Source organism: Protomyces lactucae-debilis (assembly GCF_002105105.1).
Source record: "Protomyces lactucae-debilis strain 12-1054 chromosome Unknown BCR37scaffold_24, whole genome shotgun sequence".
In the NCBI taxonomy this organism is placed as follows: Eukaryota; Fungi; Ascomycota; class Taphrinomycetes; order Taphrinales; family Protomycetaceae; genus Protomyces; species Protomyces lactucae-debilis.
The window spans coordinates 102,340-114,935 of record NW_024468016.1 but is presented as its reverse complement, the minus strand read 5'-3'; the positions used below and the strand labels follow the sequence as shown (position 1 = coordinate 114,935).

Sequence of the window (12,596 nt, the reverse complement as noted above, 5' to 3'; positions counted from 1 at the left end):
CAAACGCAAAGCCGGAGGCGCCAAGAGGAATACCAAGGTCGCCAAGACAATTGCGTCTGAGGGACAAGCAACACCCACGCCTGAGACACCAAGCCCAGAGCAACCTCAGCCGCTGTCGCAGGCCTCCTCGCCCGTAATGGAAAGCCCATCTCTCGATCCATTGCCACAAGGTCTGTCATCAGGCCAATGCTGTGATGTGGAGCAAAACGCTGCTTTAACCACGATGCCGACCACAAATTCAGAAAGCACATTGGTGGCCTCGGCCGAGCCCAATTGCAAGTATCAGTTTGGATTCAAATACGCCGGCACAGTTCAGCAGGGTCTTTATCTCCACTTGGGATCACAGATCCTGGCGTACGTTCCTGTAAGGACTGGTGTCAAAGCACCCAAAAGCAAAGACAACGATGGCAATGGCAAGAGGACTGTGGCATTTTGCAGCAGTTGCCGCACGGGCGTTGCAGAATCATCATGGAGCGAAACCTATAAGGTCAACCATTGGTGGGTTGAGCACGCTCACCAGCAAGGAAGTGAAGGTCTCATTGGACGGTGGTTGGCCCTTCTGATGCAACGGTGGTTATGCAAATACCCACAGGAATCTTGGACCTTTGATGAAGAGACATTCAAGAAGCTAGAGCCGGTGCCTAGTGAAGGAACAGAGCCCAGGGATTGGTTTACAGCGGCCAAGAAAGCCACCACGGAAGGGATTCAGTACAATGTTGATCCACTCAAATCACAAGAGAAGACCAAGCAAGAAGAGAAGACCAAGCAAGAAGAGAAGACCAAGCATGATGAGACAAAGAAACAGTGCGAGCCTCCATTCAAAGCCTCACTGGTTGATGTGCTCATCAGTGTTGGTTTCAGAACGACAGAAGAGCTACGAAGCTTGGCATCATTGAAGGCTTGGTCGGCGCTTGATTCCACGGGCGACATCACGCAACTACTTGGAGCTGCCTTAGGGGTATTCAAAAGCCTCATGGCTGATGAGGGAGATGCCAAACGTACGCCAGGATCTGTGATCCCAAGTGGAGATAAAGACCCTGCTGAACTGTGCCGGCGTATTTGAATCCAAACTGATACTTGCAATTGGGCTCGGCCGAGGCCACCGATGTGCTTTCTGAATTTGTTGTCGGCATCGTGGTTAAAGCAGCGTATTGCTCCACATCACACCATTGGCCTGATGACAGACCCTGTGGCAATGAATCGAGAGATGGGCTTTCCATTACGGGCGAGGAGGCCTGCGACAGCGGCTGAGGTTGCTCTGGGCTTGGTGTCTCAAGCGTGGGTGTTGCTTGTCCCTCAGACGCAATTGTCTTGGCGACCTTGGTATTCCTCTTGGCGCCTCCGGCTTTGCGTTTGTCATCGCTGTCGTTGCTTTGGGCTTGCAAGAAGGAGTTTGTTCTGTGTCAGCTACAATCGACAGTCGGTTGACTTCTAACATGAGTGTGCGCGGTGTTTTGCGATTCGTGACCATTAAGTCTGCGAGACACCAATCAGAGTCTGTTGAGTCAGGATTCATGATTCATCGTGTGCATTCATAGGGTCCATCAAGTCCTGTCCAAAGTCTACGAAAGCTTCGCTAGAGTCTGACGAGTCTTAGACCGAGTCTAACGAGCCTTGTAACAAAGTCGATTGACTCTCAACTCAAGTCTGTCGACTTTGGTCACATAGTTGATCGACTCCTGCTCAAAGTCTGACGAGTCTTCTTGCAAAGTCGATCGACTCTACAATCAAATATATCGATTCTTGATCAAAGTCTGACGAGTTTTCTGACGAAGTCCTCGACCCTACGGGTAATTTCCACGGGTGGTAAACCGATGATGAGCGGAAGACTGACGCCGTGTGATAAACGGACGACAAACGGTAGATTATGGCGCTGGTGACAAACAGGCGATGAATGACGCGTAGTAATCCGGTGATTTACGGGCGAGGACTGGCGATCGCTGGTGACTAGCTCGCAGCGAGGTGCAGTTAGCGAGCCAGGGCTTTGCACGGATCAGGGATAGCTCGAGAGCAAGGAAGGCTTACTATGTACTTCCTACAGCTGTTGTGCAAGGTGCCTTGCGCGCTTGCTACGCTTCCGTGCTTGTTCCGCCTCGCCTGCAGTGGCGGCGCGGTCTTCCTGTTATGCGCTGCACTCTGAAGCAACTGGGCTTTCGCCGTCATTGGCCCGTTGCGTTTGCCCTGTAGTGGTCAGTATGGATCGAGACAAGCGAAAGAACTAGTGTACCGTACGACGTGGTAGTGCGGTTTCTGTATTGCTGTCGTCGTCTTGCTCATTGTGGGGCACGGTATTTCGTGTGTTGCAACGTACTTGTCGCGCCTGCGAGTCGTCGTCTTACTCATGGCGTGGCGCGATGTTTCGGGCGCTCCGTTGTGCGTGTCGTGTCTGCATGTCATTCTCGTCGTCGGACCCCTGCTGCCCGGCTTCTGCCTCTGCCAGGCGCTTGTTGTGCCTCGATTGCTGTTGTCAGTAGGGAACCGTTGCGTAGATTGTTGGGCGTCATCACGTACGGCGACTTGCAGATTCTTGGGACCATGCTGAGAGATGGCCATGGAAATACGGTTCGCTTCCGTTCTGGCAAGCGACGTGAAGTCGCGTTCAAAATGACGGATTGCCTTCCCTAGCTCTGCAACGCTTTGCGAATGGATTCGACGGCCGGCATTCAATACGCTTGGAACCTCCCTTGACACGCGTCGTAGTCCTGCTGGTTCCTTTGTCATGCGTGTATCGTGTGCAAGGCGTTCAAATCGGTCTAGATCGTCCTTCTGAATGCGTTAGACTCAGCGCGGTGTATCAGAAGAGAAAGAGACGATGTCTGATCAAGCCATGGATTCGTTGTTGGCTGTATCTGCTGCGATGCCAGCTCGAGGCTGATGAGCTGGTTCCGTGAACGACGCGGGGAAGACGCTTGGATCAGGGGCGTTGAGCAAGACTCTAGCATGCTGGTCATCTGTTGCAGGAGTTAGTAGACGCGCTGCTTGCTTCGCTCTTGCAGAGTCAAGATTGAGGATGTCGGCTGCTCATTTGCTTGGCAGGTGGGACTCTACCGCGCTACGCAGGACAGCATTGATCTGACTTTGCTGGTCAGACACACTTGAGAGACAGAATCAAAGGAAGAGAGACTGCAGAGATGCGCGTCTAGAGTGGAGCGCTTGCGTGTGCAGCGACAATGAAGCGTACTGTGGTTTGTAGCGATCGCGAGTAGAGCGAGCTTCAGGCGTGCAAAGTGGTCAAAGCTCGAAAGAAACAAAGTCCAACTTCACAACGAGCACATCACACCGAACACTCCGCTTCCTTGATTCTTGAGCCTTGGGAACAAAGCCGCTCGCGTAGGATAGCTGACGTGTACCAAACCACATGATTCTTCTGTCTGTAATCGAGATTGGCGGATATGCGAGGCTGTAGTCGTAGGTGATAGACACAGGCACGCAGGGCAGCTGCAGATAAGACTTGATTCGAATGGGGCACAAGAGTATAGCACTCTTGCCAGCTAAGACTAAACTAAAGGACACGTGCATGAGCGCTGACGTGGCAGAGAGATAACAGCGGAAGCAAGTGATCAGGGGATGCACTTGAATTCCTAACACTCCCTCTATCTCGATAAAGCGAAGTGCTTAGACGAGGCCGAGAAGCAGTCGTTGCGTCTCCAATGCAGGACGTGGAAGGAGCTTGGTAAGGAGATCGGCTTTTTGCAGTTTTGTGCCGACGTAGTGTAGCTTGATCTTGCCTTGCTCAATCAGGGATCGAGTGTGATGGTACTTCACTTCGATGTGCTTACTCTTGGCGTGAAACACAGGATTGTGTGCCAACTTCAGCGCAGCCTGATTGTCCCCAAATAAATTGATGGAACCGTCGGAGTTGAGCACATTGCTGATCTTGATGCCGAGCATGAGCTCGCGCAGCCAGAGAGCCTCTTTTGACGCGTTGGAGAGGCCAATATATTCGGCTTCCATGGTCGATGTGGCAACAATGTTTTGGCGCTTTGACTGCCAGGTGATTGCAGCTCCCCCAAGCATGAACACATAGCCAGATGTGCTCTTCCTTGTATCCAGGCACCCTGAGTAGTCAGAGTCAGAGTACCCAGCAAACTCGTCGTTTCCGTCGTATCGCAGTCGCAAATTGCGAGTCGTGAACAGGTACGCGAGGACGCCACGAGCCAACTTCATGTGAGAAGTAGTCGGCTTGGCAGAGAAACGACCTAGAACACCGACAATATAGGCAACATCGGGTCTGGTCGAGATGGCTATCCACTGAAGCTCCCCAACAATGGATTGGTAAGCAGTTTTGTTGGCCGGCTGGTCGTCAGTCGGCTGGTGGGTAGTGCCGTCAGTGGTGAGAATGGTGCCGACACTGGCTGGCAGGTGCCTTGGATGGCAGTTGGCTAAGCCGTGGTCGGTGGCGATCGATTCAATATAGGTGGATTGATCGAGAGTGTATACGCCGTTGTTGTGTGAGACGCGCATGCCGAGAATGGAATTGGCAGGGCCGAGATCGGACAGCTCGTAGCGTTGGGTAAGAGCCTTAAGAAGATGCTCTTTGTGCGCGATGTCCGAGAAAACCATCAGAATGTCGTCGACGTACTCAAAAGCTCCTTTGCCTTCAAGAGAGACGAGCTCGCGTTCCATAGAGGCACGCCATTCAGGTGCGTCAGAGCGGGATAAAGCTTGTTTGACAGTTACAGGAGCTGGGAGAACATCTTGAGCAGTAAGCATAAAAGCATATTCATCAAGCTCGTCATCATTAGTAGTAACGTCAAGACCGCTAGTAGCGATAGCTTCGAGCTGCTCGTCAGTAAATTCGACACTTGCAGCATTGCCGCTAGCTATAGCTTCGAGCTGAGCGTCTGTGAGCTGACGAGGATCGACATCCTTGTTGACAGACAGTTCTTTTGCCACAGCATGATCAAAAATGACCAAGTGGTTGAGAACAACTTTCCCAGTGGCAAGATCTAAGACTCGCCAAGCTTTGGAAGTATCACTGTAGCCCAAAAACATAGCTTTGTTGGCGCGCGCATCCCACTTGTCCTTGATTCGCGGGTTGTGTGACCAGCAAATGGTACCAGGAGTCCTCATATGCGAGCAATCTGGTCGTTTGCCATACCACAGTTCGTATGGCGTCTTGTCGAGACCAGTATGAGGCGAACGATTGATGGCGTAGACGGCTGTGGAGGTCAACTCAGCCCATAAATTGCGCGGGAGAGGACCAACCGTCTCATCAAGAAGCGATGAGCGAGCCTTTTCGACAACAGTGCGAATGTGGCGCTCTGCAACACCATTCTGCTCAGGCGTATGCGGAACAGTTGTTTGGTGAGTGGTGCCTTGCGTAATGAGGTGCTGGCGAAAGCTCCCCTTGAACTCGTTACCTCCATCAGAGCGAACAATTTTGACTTTGTCGCCAACGTGATTGGTGGCAACAGTTTCCCAAGCTTTGTAGATGTTACAGACGGTGTCTGCAGTGACATCTTTCAGCATGTACGCCCAAACGTACTTGGAAAACCCGTCAACAATGATGAGAAAATATCGTGCATCATTGATAGAATTGGTGCGCATTGGTCCAGCAACATCAATGTGGACTATGTCAAGCCGCTGAGTGGCAGAATTTGCCACAGAGGGAAAGCTCGAGCGCTTGCTCTTTCCAGCTGCACAGCCAGAGCAATCGAAGTATTCCGGGTAGACCAGATCGTCGGGAAATCCGTCGACAAACTTCGAAAGTCGTTTCATGTCCTTGATGGACATATGGCAAAGTCGTCGGTGCCACTCAAGGGCATCCGTCGGTGCCTTTTCCTTTGTGGAAAGGGCAAACTCACTTGCCTGAGGCTGGACTTTAGCAATTGTGCCGTCTAGGACAAAGCCTTTACCGACACGCCTGCCAGTAGCGACGACAACACTGTCTTTGAGGAGGGCTGGTCCATGTTTGGCCGGGAACAGTACGTCAAAACCGTCCTCATTGAGTGCGCTCACTGATAAAAGATGTTCAGTGAGATTTGGCACATGCCAAACTTTGGACAAGGGCACCAAGCTGGTTTGATCTGGCACGGCAAATGCAGCATGCCCAAAACCAGCGGAGATCATCTCTTCGCCATTGGCGGATGTGATGCTAATGGAAGCATCATGAGAGAGATCAGAGATCAACTCTTGCGACGGTGTCATATGCGACGTGGCACCGGAGTCGATCACCCAGCTACGTTCAGCTAGGGTTGTTTCGCGAGCAAATTTTCCCGTGTTGGGATTTGGCTTGCCCTCAGACTGTGATTTTGATTCAGTTGGAGGGCTACTTTGCTTCGTCTCAGATGAAGGCTTGTGAAGAGAATGCCTTTTCCTCGGCATCTTTGAAGACTTCTGCTTCAATTGAGACTTATGCTCTTGAGCGAGCATCCCTTTTTCCGTTGATGATTGGTAAAGGGTTTGGGAAGCGTCAGCGGCTGAGTCTGCCAGAGACTTGTGCTTGCCGTGCGTCTTGAGATAGTCATCCGACTGTATCTTGAAGCGCACTTGCTGCACAAAACTGCGGATAGAGTGTGGTCCATCCGAGGAGAGTGTGTGCAGCGTGAGGTCCTGCAAATCGCCTGGGAGTTTGGCGTAGATCATGGCAATTTCCATGTCTTCGTCAAACGTCTTGCCGGTGGGATCAAGGCTGCGCAACTGGGCAATGGTGGCTTGAACGTCCACCATCAGGGTCTCAATAGCTGAAGATGTGGTATTGCCAGGAGGCAAAGAGAGCTTATTGAGCTTCGTGACCAATTGCAACTTTCGCAAAGTGTCAGGCTGCTTGTGTCGAGACAAGACAGTCTTGAAAGCAACGCAGGCGACTGCGATGTCTTTGATTGCTTCCAGGTCAGACCTGTCGAGACCTCCTTTCAGCAAGAAAAGCGCCTTGCTGTTCTTGTCCCAAGTTGGTTCAAGATGCGACCATTCTTCAAAGGTCGCAGGTGCAAGATACCCCTCAGAGTTGATGTAGCACGGACCAGTGTAAGGCTTTGTGCTTTCATCCTCGCTTGATTCCTCCTCCATCGATTTGGACTTGGAGCGAGTCGAGGGGGCGCTATAGGCTTTTGGGGCCTTAAGCTTGTCATCTTTCATGAGGGCTTCGAGAGCGGCGATACGGGCCTCAGCGTCTTCGTCGGCCTTCTGCATGGCGTCTGCGCAGCGTATTGCTGCTTTGACGCGGCGTGCGTGTATCTCCTGAAAGATGTAAGTCTCAACGCCAGCCTGCTGAGCGACAAGCAGCAGCTCATCCTTCCAAGCACTTAGGCCATTGCTGATCCTCTTGGTGTTCCTTAACACCGCGTTGCTAGACGGGCCGGAACGTTGACCCGAAGCAGTAGCGTCTTGCTGCATAGCAACAAGGCTCATAACCTAATCGAGATTGGCGGATATGCGAGGCTGTAGTCGTAGGTGATAGACACAGGCACGCAGGGCAGCTGCAGATAAGACTTGATTCGAATAGGGGACAAGAGTATAGCACTCTTGCCAGCTAAGACTAAACTAAAGGTCACGTGCATGAGCGCTGACGTGGCAGAGAGATAACAGCGGAAGCAAGTGATCAGGGGATGCACTTGAATTCCTAACAGTCTGCATGGAACGATGGTCTCATTTGCAGGAAGTCATGCCATGCAGATCGAGGTGGCCCACTTAATTACCTCCTTTAAGCCAAATATTCATCAACGTGGGAGCGACATTGGACGGCGAAGTCATATGTATCAGGTCGTAGGCTTCAGATCAGGAGTATTGAAGGAAATAGCCACGTTTCAGAGCAAACCTTTAGCAAAGTCGTAATCAGGCACATGGTGCATGTACGAATTTTATCTACTTCAGCAAACAATACACTTCATGCGGATATGAATCCAAGGCAAACAACTCGAAAGGGGCTATACCAATGCATGCCAATCCACTGAAATAGATAGTTGCAGGCGGATAAATCATATCGCCCACGCTGTTGCTTTCGATTCATACTTACGTGGGGGCTCACTTCAATCGCTAGCTCGAGGTCACATATTTCTCAATGTGGGATTGACATTGGACGGCAGAGTCACATGTATTATGTAGTAAGCCGCATGATCAGGAGTATTGAAGAACATAGCCACATTTCAGAGACACTCTTCAACAAAATTTTCAAACTGTAAAAGCCGGTCGAGTAGCAGTTGTCTTGTTCTTCCTTACTCCTACGCTTGTCTGCCATTGCCACTTCTTTTGACTCGTCAAATCATTGTCAAAGGGAAAGCATGACATGGGTTGCATGGCTGACTCTATTTGCATCATGTATGCAGCTTGCCTGGTCTATGCATAGAGGCGATGTTGTCTCGACGTCTGATTCGGACGACATTGACTGCGGCCAGCTATCGTTTAAGTTGGACAAAGTCATTCAGGTCGTCGGCTATGATGTCGGCTCACCTTGTAGCAGCCCTACGGAAAATTTGGACCGGCAGATTACCGGCGGAAATTACCAGATGAATACCGGCGGAATACCGGCGGAAAATCCCTAACTTCGCAGGCGCAGTAATACCAGCAGACTACCGGCAGACTACCGGCAGACTACCGGCGGAAATAAGCACGCCTTTACCAGAGCCAACCGGAGGATTACCAGAGGATACCACCTGCCAACGGGGAGCTCAATAGATGCTGTAGCGACAGTAGGTGTAGCAACTAGACCATCTACGACACACTACAGACGTGCTGCCGCTTTCTTGGCCTTCTTGGCAGACTTGTGCGCCGTTTTTGCTTGTGATGCTGCAGTCTTGGCCTTGGTCATAATAGCGCTGCCTTGCTCAGCGTCCTGTGCTCTGCGTGATAGCTTTGATGTTCTTCCAGACTAGAAATGCATCGTTAGTATGTCATGGTAGGAATGGCAGAAGTGTATACCTTGCGAGACGAGGAGGTGGATCGATCTTTGCTTGACTTCTGGCCACTGGTCAGTCTTATAACATCAAAGATGGGACGGACTTGCCTTGGAAACATGCGCAATCTTGTTTGCTTGACGCTACATCTTGTTAGCCAATGTTTCCTCCGCATAATTGGCTCACATTGTGCTGAGACGAAGTTAGCTGCAACTGAATATGTTAGTGAGGCACATCAGGCAGAAGGAGGAACCCACAACTCTCGATGCAGCCTAGTCAATACTATTGTCTTCAGAGAAGATGGAAGCGGGTGTCTCGCAGCGGGTATTCTCGTTATCGACGCGAGCAGATGACACTCCATGGGCAACGTCGTGCTCGTGGCTGTTATCGTCGTCTTGGGAAGAAGCAGCAGTAGTAGTCTCTCTGTAGACTTTCGCTTTGCGCTTCTGTGGGCGCGTCAGTCAAGAGCTTGCAAGGTACAAAGACACTCTCACCGCTTCATTCACCACCTTCGCGTGGTGCTGGTAGATGGTCAAGGCAATCCAATGTCCATGAGCTCGTCCCAACACAGGGAAAGCCTTTTCCAACTTGTGAATGACCGTCTGGAGCTTCCCAACGTTGCGGTGACGCCATGTGACCGTCTTGCCTTGCGCATCGACCACAATCTGGTGAGTGTCTATCAGGTACCGTGCATGTGCCGTGATGTTGTTCCAGGTAGCGTCGCGCAATGGCGTTCGTGGCCAGAGTCCCATTGCGAGTCGTAGTGTCTTTGTAGAGGGACTATCGGTTCTAGAGACGCCATGCGACGTGCGCTTGGATCTTGATGGTATATCGATACGCGCAAGAGATCCTGCGAGCCTGTTGTAGTCGTCCAGACTGTCTGTGAAAAACTCCTCTTCCTATCTAGGTCAGTCAGAGGTATTGAGCTTGCAGCGTGCGCTGCTCACGCTAGTAGTGAATAACCTGTCTTGAGAAGACTCAGAAAAGTGATCGAGCACCTTCAGATGCCACAGGCTCGGATGTGTAAGCTCAAGGACAGTGAGGTGTTGCCTACAAGCAGCAAGACGGTGCAGGGCAGATGCGTGTGCTGGTCATCCCATCTCGTCCTGAAGTGATAAGACAAGAATGAAGCAAAACGCCAAAGTCGACGATTCTCAAGATTCGCTAGCGCTACACTCTTCCAATTTTGAGCCTACAAACGCCAATTTGTGATCGTGGCTAAGATGCGAAGTGGCTAGTCGTCAAGGCACCACAAAGATCTTCGTTGTGAAGTGTGCTGCGAGTGGCCTCCGTTCACGAACGAAGGCCGCATTCAGTGGGCAGACGTATGAAGCGTCTGAGGTTCACGACAATGCAATATTGAGCTATAGAGAATTGCTCTGTCTCTTTGAACATGACGGCAGGCATTTTGCGATCATCAAGGTCTTATCAAGGTCTTGAAGACCATATCGTCATGCGGCGCAAAGTCTCTCAACAAGCAAGGACACATATTGCAGGTCATTGTGCCAGTTTGCCGTCTTCTTGAATGAACTGGCCAATTTGAGAGAACAGGGCTCGACAAGAAAAGAGCAGCAGGCAAGCTGCTTAAGCGAGAACGGCGCTTACGAGAGCAGAAGCATTCTTTATGGGTAGCTGAGGGCTATCGAATCCAGTATAAATAGCTTCTAGATTTGATTATGAGCGGATGTTGGCCTCTGATCACTTGATAACAGTGATTGACTTGTGTGTTGTCTGCCTTTTGGCGTGGCTCAGTGATCCGCCTCTCCATATCCGCTGGTTTTCCTCCGGTGTGCAAGTTTGGAAGTCGGTTGGCTCCGGTAATCCGCTGTGCTTGAAAAGTTTCTCGCGGTAATCCGCCGGTTGGCTCTGGTACACTCCGGTAAATTTTCCGTAGGGCAGCCCTTGCTTGCATGAGGTTCAAGTTTATCAAAACGACAACGGGGCAAACGGCAACCGACAGTTTGCAGACGTCTGTAATCTGCATGAGGATATCTGCATTTGCTTGCAGAAAAGCAGTGTGTTGTCAAAGCAGAAGGAGCAGGATGACACTGGATTTGAAATGGCTCCTCAACGCATGGGATCCATGCCGAGCTGGGCAGGCGGAATCACTTCGGCCGGCGTGTCCAACACCTTGTTGTTCTTTCCAGGTGCAGTGATTGATACTAGGGCCAACAGCAACACCAGGCGCAAGGAGGGGCTCACTTCGTTTGTGTGCAGGTGTACTATGGTGGTTCAGTTCTACCAGTTGCGCGTTACTCCAACGGCGTTTTCGGATCCCGCTAGCTACGGCTGCCAGCCTTCTGCTGTGTACGACAGGCTTCTTTCAGGCACCTGGCTAAGGCGGAGATCGGCGGAAGATGAAGCAGAAGGTATTGCAGAGCTGCAACCAAGGCGCAAATGCCTTCACTATGATCTCGAACATGATCGTGTTCCAGACCAGCGCTTATGTCGACGTTCTGACAGGCAAAATGACTGTTTGCTGATTCCTCAGCTTCCAGGGCATGAGCCATTTGGAATAGGAACAGGAATAATGAATGTGCGTTGGTAGCCATAGATGGATAATCTTCACCGACACTTAGACAACTTTCGAGAGGCAATCTAGAGATGCCGGCGTTTTGACCTTCATAGGAACTTACAAAGCTTTTGTTCCATTTTTCAGTCTATGTCTCTCTACAGATTGTACTCCGCCGTACGCAGAGTGTGCTCGGAGACGAAGGCGAAGGAATTTTTTGATATCAGCAAGAGCTCGAAAGTGGGTCGTGATCTCAATTCTTTGACATGGTGGTTCTTGCCAATATCGAAGGATGTCTCGATTTTGTCGCCGTGGGTCGCGTTCATGCCCTTCTTGGCTACAGAGCTTATAATACAGCATAAGACACGATATTCACAAACTGTAGCTGGACCTGGACCCATAGCTATAGCGCTAGCTTGCTGTCGTCTGTGTCATTTCAAGGCAAGGGGCATGGAAGTCAGAGAAGAGTCCTTTGAAACACGACGCAGCTCAAGCCTCATGATCAGTGCCTGTAACGTGACATTTCTCTATTTTGCAGGTGTTGGAGCTATCGTATGCGCGTACGTCAATCCATAGCTACTGCATGAGTTGCTGCAGCTTTTGCCACCTGGAAACACTATCTAATCCGAAATGAAATCATAGCATACTTGAAAGACATGCCTCATCTAATAAGGTCTTCAGAAGCTGAGAAAGTGGACCGAATGTTCCAGCAGCCCCATAGCCATTGAAGCAAGCACTTGAGGCGTCAGGATGACATCGCCGGCGGTGGTTCCATCTTTACAAAGTAGCTTGGACATGCGACAGCTGTGTCATAGCGCACATAGCAGCCAGAGTCTTTTGCCAGAGGTTAGATCGCGGCTGTCGCTGATGAATGGCTTATTTCGCCTAGCTCGTAGTCATCCCGGTGAGTCCGCTGCGATATCGCTTGTGCGTTCATTGCGGTCATGCACAGCAGCACAAGATGGTGCTCAAGCCGGTGTAAGCGTGATGATCAGCACTTGTGGTTTTGGGCAGTCTCGATTCTAGAGTGACAACACCCTTGTGTGGTAGCGCACGAGCGTGTTTCATGGGAGCAATCATAGTTCTAACGTTAATTTGCAAGGATCATGCGAGCGTGTGTCGCTGGCCAAGAAAGCGTCCTCAGTCTCTGCAGCTGGCTGCTGCTGTTCATGGGCATCTCATGGGCACCTCATGAGCGCCAGCTGAGCCAGGTACAGCAGTCCCGCCAGAGTCTCGAGCAACTTGAGCAG

At 51.0% G+C, this 12,596-nt stretch overlaps 9 protein-coding genes across 9 annotated transcripts; 5 read left to right on the top strand and 4 right to left on the bottom strand.

Moving 5' to 3' along the window:
* The first annotated feature begins 553 nt into the window (after nt 1-553).
* On the top strand, nt 554-1,398 carry BCR37DRAFT_383692 (uncharacterized protein). The gene has a single exon (XM_040870100.1). It carries the CDS (start codon nt 563-565, stop codon nt 1,061-1,063), a length of 501 nt encoding a protein of 166 aa, XP_040722530.1. The 5' UTR covers nt 554-562; the 3' UTR covers nt 1,064-1,398.
* BCR37DRAFT_383691 (uncharacterized protein) lies at nt 711-1,920 on the top strand. The gene has a single exon (XM_040870099.1). The coding sequence runs from the start codon at nt 1,106-1,108 to the stop codon at nt 1,433-1,435; it is 330 nt and encodes a 109-aa protein (XP_040722529.1). The 5' UTR covers nt 711-1,105; the 3' UTR covers nt 1,436-1,920.
* BCR37DRAFT_383689 (uncharacterized protein) lies at nt 1,783-2,207 on the bottom strand (the record flags this gene model as incomplete). Its single annotated transcript, XM_040870098.1, has 1 exon — nt 1,783-2,207. A coding segment is annotated over one exon (208 nt), but the record flags the coding sequence as incomplete, so codon positions are not given.
* On the bottom strand, nt 2,129-3,178 carry BCR37DRAFT_383679 (uncharacterized protein). The gene has a single exon (XM_040870097.1). The coding sequence runs from the start codon at nt 2,719-2,721 to the stop codon at nt 2,191-2,193; it is 531 nt and encodes a 176-aa protein (XP_040722527.1). The 5' UTR covers nt 2,722-3,178; the 3' UTR covers nt 2,129-2,190.
* Nucleotides 2,706-3,212, bottom strand: BCR37DRAFT_168309 (uncharacterized protein). Its single transcript, XM_040866248.1, has 2 exons — nt 3,094-3,212; nt 2,706-2,951 (listed from the first exon to the last, which is right to left on the bottom strand). The coding sequence occupies exon 2, from the start codon at nt 2,949-2,951 to the stop codon at nt 2,754-2,756; it is 198 nt and encodes a 65-aa protein (XP_040722526.1). The 5' UTR covers nt 3,094-3,212; the 3' UTR covers nt 2,706-2,753.
* A 5,450-nt stretch (nt 3,213-8,662) lies between these two features.
* Nucleotides 8,663-9,586, bottom strand: BCR37DRAFT_383658 (uncharacterized protein; the record flags this gene model as incomplete). Its single annotated transcript, XM_040870096.1, has 4 exons — nt 8,663-8,809; nt 8,860-9,015; nt 9,088-9,280; nt 9,315-9,586. 4 exons carry the CDS (start codon nt 9,584-9,586, stop codon nt 8,663-8,665), a joined length of 768 nt encoding a protein of 255 aa, XP_040722525.1.
* Nucleotides 9,587-10,200: 614 nt separating this feature from the next.
* Nucleotides 10,201-10,705, top strand: BCR37DRAFT_383627 (uncharacterized protein; the record flags this gene model as incomplete). The annotated part of the gene is made up of 2 exons (XM_040870095.1): nt 10,201-10,256; nt 10,277-10,705. Coding segments are annotated over 2 exons (246 nt in total), but the record flags the coding sequence as incomplete, so codon positions are not given.
* BCR37DRAFT_383625 (uncharacterized protein) lies at nt 10,702-11,451 on the top strand. Its single transcript, XM_040870094.1, has one exon. The coding sequence runs from the start codon at nt 10,894-10,896 to the stop codon at nt 11,380-11,382; it is 489 nt and encodes a 162-aa protein (XP_040722523.1). The 5' UTR covers nt 10,702-10,893; the 3' UTR covers nt 11,383-11,451.
* A 170-nt stretch (nt 11,452-11,621) lies between these two features.
* Nucleotides 11,622-11,971, top strand: BCR37DRAFT_383624 (uncharacterized protein). The gene has a single exon (XM_040870093.1). It carries the CDS (start codon nt 11,671-11,673, stop codon nt 11,920-11,922), a length of 252 nt encoding a protein of 83 aa, XP_040722522.1. The 5' UTR covers nt 11,622-11,670; the 3' UTR covers nt 11,923-11,971.
* Nucleotides 11,972-12,596: the final 625 nt, after the last annotated feature.

What these genes read in the sequence shown, in the direction of transcription:
- BCR37DRAFT_383692 (XM_040870100.1), top strand. Translation starts at nt 563, where the DNA reads ATGCAACGGTGGTTATGCAAATACCCACAGGAATCTTGGACCTTTGAT.
- BCR37DRAFT_383691 (XM_040870099.1), top strand. Translation starts at nt 1,106, where the DNA reads ATGTGCTTTCTGAATTTGTTGTCGGCATCGTGGTTAAAGCAGCGTATT.
- BCR37DRAFT_383679 (XM_040870097.1), bottom strand. Translation starts at nt 2,721, where the DNA reads ATGACAAAGGAACCAGCAGGACTACGACGCGTGTCAAGGGAGGTTCCA.
- BCR37DRAFT_168309 (XM_040866248.1), bottom strand. Translation starts at nt 2,951, where the DNA reads ATGACCAGCATGCTAGAGTCTTGCTCAACGCCCCTGATCCAAGCGTCT.
- BCR37DRAFT_383625 (XM_040870094.1), top strand. Translation starts at nt 10,894, where the DNA reads ATGGCTCCTCAACGCATGGGATCCATGCCGAGCTGGGCAGGCGGAATC.
- BCR37DRAFT_383624 (XM_040870093.1), top strand. Translation starts at nt 11,671, where the DNA reads ATGCCCTTCTTGGCTACAGAGCTTATAATACAGCATAAGACACGATAT.